Source organism: Gossypium hirsutum, chromosome A11 (genome assembly GCF_007990345.1).
Source record: "Gossypium hirsutum isolate 1008001.06 chromosome A11, Gossypium_hirsutum_v2.1, whole genome shotgun sequence".
In the NCBI taxonomy this organism is placed as follows: Eukaryota; Viridiplantae; Streptophyta; class Magnoliopsida; order Malvales; family Malvaceae; genus Gossypium; species Gossypium hirsutum.
This window is the reverse complement of record NC_053434.1, coordinates 7,267,833-7,272,193: the sequence shown is the minus strand read 5'-3', so window position 1 is coordinate 7,272,193 and position 4,361 is coordinate 7,267,833. Positions and strand designations below refer to the sequence as shown.

General features: G+C 33.4%; 1 protein-coding gene across 1 annotated transcript; it reads left to right on the top strand.

Annotated features, from left to right (window-relative positions):
• The first annotated feature begins 765 nt into the window (after positions 1-765).
• Positions 766-3,842, top strand: LOC107911844 (phenylacetaldehyde reductase). Its single transcript, XM_016839797.2, has 6 exons — positions 766-1,173; positions 1,270-1,439; positions 1,844-2,035; positions 2,439-2,601; positions 2,727-2,907; positions 3,443-3,842. The coding sequence occupies exons 1-6, from the start codon at positions 1,056-1,058 to the stop codon at positions 3,588-3,590; spliced, it is 972 nt and encodes a 323-aa protein (XP_016695286.1). The 5' UTR covers positions 766-1,055; the 3' UTR covers positions 3,591-3,842.
• Positions 3,843-4,361: the final 519 nt, after the last annotated feature.

The following is a 4,361-nucleotide window of genomic DNA, read 5'->3' as shown; positions in this document are numbered from 1 at the left end:
TGACCATGAAAACAGTAATTTAATAGGCGCAAGTTGCAACTTAAAGAGAGAATTAAGTTAAACTATAGTTTTAGTCCCTTTTTATTATGTCAAATTTTAAAAATTTAATATATAATTTTTAATTTGGTATGATATTATTAGTAAGTCCAAATTGATATGGCTATTGTTCACTATCGCATTTTTATGAAGTTATCTTAAGCATTTTATTAAAATATAAATTTATTATTGCTTAAAAATAATTAACTAAATTTTCAAGTGCTTTTGGTTGTGTGGTTGAATAAATAAAAAATCATGTGTCTAATTATGAAAAATCTCTCTTTATTATGTTAAAAAAACAAAATCCATCTCGTCAAAATAATTTTTTCAAAATCCAACTCGTTACAAATTTTTTCAAAACTTATATTGTCAAAATTATTTTTTCCAGAATAATACTTAACAATTAAAAAAATTAAACCCTAAAATTCTAAACAATTAAAAACCTAATACCCTAATTTAAATTTTATTAAATCCTAATCAAACTTAAAATTCTAAACCTAAACCCTAATTTGTAAATATCTCACTAGAGATTACATTATCAAAAATATATCCACCTCAACACGCTTTTACCTAATACAATAAAAAAAGCGCTAGAAGCATTTTTCTAAATTATCCCCTAAAAATCCATCACTGTCAACACAATTTTGAATTTTTATCCATGCCTGTTATTATTTTTAAAAATAGGCCTATTTCCATAAATAATTTTAGAAATAATTTTAGAAATGTAACTTTATTGATCCTAAACCCAAGTTTGGAGTGGTAAATATTTCATTATGCCCAAAAAAAAAATCAGATTTGACTCTAAATAAACTCCATCACTCCCTGTCATTAAAAGGAAAAAGAAGCTGCAAAACTGCGTTTTGTTTGAGTTAGTGAAGTGAGGTAGTCAACCCTAGGTCTTCGTCTTCCTTGGAGACGCCTCATTCAGATTCTGGCAATAGCATACTAGAAGATACAGAAATTTCCAAAACCACAACTACTTAAAGCGATACTGCTCTTGAGTCGGGTGCTGATTAGAGATGAGTGGAGCAGAAAAGGTTGTGTGCGTAACTGGAGCGTCTGGTTACGTAGCTTCGTGGCTCGTTAAGTTTTTATTACAACGCGGCTACACTGTTAAAGCCACTGTTCGTGACCCAAGTCTGTAATTTTCTCTTTTTCTTTTACAAGAAAAGAAATTTCCCTGTCCCTCCGTTTCAGTTTGACATCAAAATGGTATGTTTGAACATGCAACAGATGATCCAAAAAAGACACAGCACTTGCTTGCCCTTGATGGGGCTAAGGAAAGGCTTCATTTGTTAAAAGCAGAATTGTTGGAGGAAGGATGCTTTGACTCTATAGTGGATGGATGCCATGGTGTTTTCCATACAGCCTCCCCTGTCATCTTGTCAGCTACCGACCCACAGGTCTATCCTTCCATTTGTAATGTCTTTGACTTTCTTTTGTATTGCACTTAGTTGAACCACTAGGATGTGGGTCTGGGAACCTAGTTAAGGGGGCAAAAGACCACTAAGATTGTTCTCAAACTGTTGTGAGAAAGGATCAAAGGCTAAAAAATAGAAGCTAAATTTCACTTATATATACAATTTTGGGGGCAAGCATGCACATTTCAATTGCAGGCTAATTGACTTTGGACTCCAACACAACTACAATAGATTTATGTTCTAATGATGATGAGTTATTGTATTGTAAGCTGTATGGTTGCACTACATGTGATTTGACCCTCTCTCGTAAGATAATGGCCAGGCCACTCTGTTTAACTTATTGTCATTGAATTTTATGCAAACCGTTTTATTTTTTCCCTTTTCAGGCTGAAGTAATTGATCCAGCAATTAAGGGTACGCTTAATGTTCTTAAATCATGTGCAAAAGTTCCGTTCATCAAGAGAGTTGTCATAACATCTTCTGTCGCCTCGGCTCTGTACAATGGAAAACCTTTGACTCCCGATGTGGTGGTCGATGAGACTTGGTTTTCAGATTCACGTTTTTGCAAGGAGAATAAGGTAACTTTTTATAATATGTCTTGGAAATGAGTTTTTTTTTTTTTTTTGTTTATAGTGTCATAGTTAATATAGTAGCATATATGCTTCTTGAAATTCCATGAGTGAACAGTAATCTCGGTTATACCCTCTTCTTTAATTAATCTATGTATAGAAAATGTTAATGGAGGTGAGGTTTCTAACTAAATTGCACTTTGATCAAAAGTCCTTGTAAATCTTATGCTGTCAAAATTATGTCAAGTCTGATTTTTATCGCCTTTCATCTTAAGGGTTCTATATTTTATCTTTTCTGAACCTTATGTTCTACTGGAATAGGTTTAGTTTATGATAAATCAACATTTTCAGATGACAAAAGAAAGTATACATAATGTCAAAGTACTTACTTCTCGATCTTTGGTTTTTCCAGCTTTGGTACATGGCCTCTAAAACTTTAGCTGAGGAAGCTGCTTGGAGGTTTGCAGAAGACAATATGATCAACTTGGTTGTACTTAATCCAGGATTCGTGATTGGTCCTCTTTTACAGCCAGCTCTAAATAGCACTTCAGAGATTATTCTAGCCCTCACGAAAGGTACTTTTTTTAACCTATTGAGGATGATGTACCTAAATATTCTTTCTCATTTTAATTGTTTGGAAGAAAAGTTCTTCATCTGTTTCATTTTTGTTCCAAAAACATTTTAAATCTTTTGAATTCAGGAGAATGTGCTACTCCTGGTTTTAGGTTTGTTGATGTTCGAGATGTTGCATATGCACATATTGAAGCATTTGAGATCCCTTCAGCTACTGGCAGATATTGCCTAGTCCAGAGACATGTACAGTTTCCGGAAATTCTGAAGACCTTGAATGAACTTTATCCTACTTTGGGCCTTAAAGAAAAGTAAGCAATTGGATTATCTTGCTTTTTAGTATCACTCTTTGCAAAGTTGCCAAATGCAACTTATTATTCTTTCACTGGATTCTTGTGTTCCATCGTTGTTTCACTCGACTGTCCTCACTTGGTAGAATGGTAAGAAAGTCTGGGGTAGTTGGATTATGTTAGTTGGCTCTGATGCAAAAACCTCTCAATCTAGGTCATAGGGAACTTTTAGATTGTACTCAATTGCAAAGCAATGGCGTGAAATTTACATGAATGAACTGCTGCCTGCATTTTAGAAGGTTAGAGGGCTAAAAGGAGTCTCATCATGTATTCATATGGATTAGAGTTGATATTGTTGGGAAGTTGTTTAGCAATAAAGTTCTTTAAGAGTGTAAATCAGCTCTTTTCTTTTTTCTATTAAACTTTTAGTTGGATAGGATTATGATCACTCGTTCCACGGCAAGTAAAGTTTCAAAAGCCCCATTGCATGCATGATTGAGACTTGAGATCTTACTTCTCTACCTAAAATTGTGATGTCTTGTTTAATTAACGACAGGTATGAAGATCATGAGAAGCCTCTTGAGCGTGTTTTCCAGATATCCCAGGAGAAATCAAAAAGTTTGGGTCTCGGCTTCATTCCTTGGGAGGTGAGTCTGAGGGAAACTATTGAAAGCTTTAAGGAGAAAGGCTTCTTGAGCATCTGAAGAAGTGTTGGTTTTAATGTTCCATCTCGTTGGAACATGTTATTATTTCCAGTATGTACCTGTGACCATCTGCCACTGCCGCCTCCAGGACTGTATTTCAAGTATTTGCGTCTTGGTTGATAATGTTAGGTTTGCTGTCTAAAGTGAATAATTAATTATGTTGACTATTAATATGGCAAATCAAATTGTTAAATGCTTTAATTAACTTATGAAAATAACCACGTGTTATAATAAAAGTAATATTTGCTTGAAGCATGGTAGATTAATTATATAAAAATAATAAATAATACAGATACTCCAAATAAAAACTCAGCTTCAGGTTGCTGCAAATAAAAATAATAAGAATAGAGAGATCTGAATGAGTTATCTGACTTTGGAGAAACAAAAGTGGAATCAAATGAAAGAGTTGTTTGATAACATTTACAGTAAAATGATAAAAGGAAAGGACTTTGTCCCTAAATCTATGGAGGAATTTTTCTGATAGGGGATCAAAGCGGTTTTCCTTGGAGATGGAAAATTTGCCCGCAAATCAGATGGTTCTATTTCTCAATCTTTCTAAAAAGATTGAGAAAAATCAAATGTAGAGAGAAATGATTTTCTAAGATGTGTAGTTTTTTGACGATTAATCAAAGCATCTAAAAGTGTAAAACCAACAAAATAGAAATGAGTAGTTTTTATGGGACATAAATCATGGTGATTTTAATCATGAAAATATATAATATTTTTTATGGTGAATATGGTCAATATCTTATTAACCTCGCAGTTAATAAA

Excerpts from the sequence above, each read along its gene's own strand:
- LOC107911844 (XM_016839797.2), top strand. The coding sequence starts at position 1,056 with ATGAGTGGAGCAGAAAAGGTTGTGTGCGTAACTGGAGCGTCTGGTTAC. Across the intron at positions 1,440-1,843 it reads TGTCAGCTACCGACCCACAG|GCTGAAGTAATTGATCCAGC; the intron begins GTCTATCCTTCC and ends TTCCCTTTTCAG. Across the intron at positions 2,908-3,442 it reads ACTTTGGGCCTTAAAGAAAA|GTATGAAGATCATGAGAAGC; the intron begins GTAAGCAATTGG and ends AATTAACGACAG.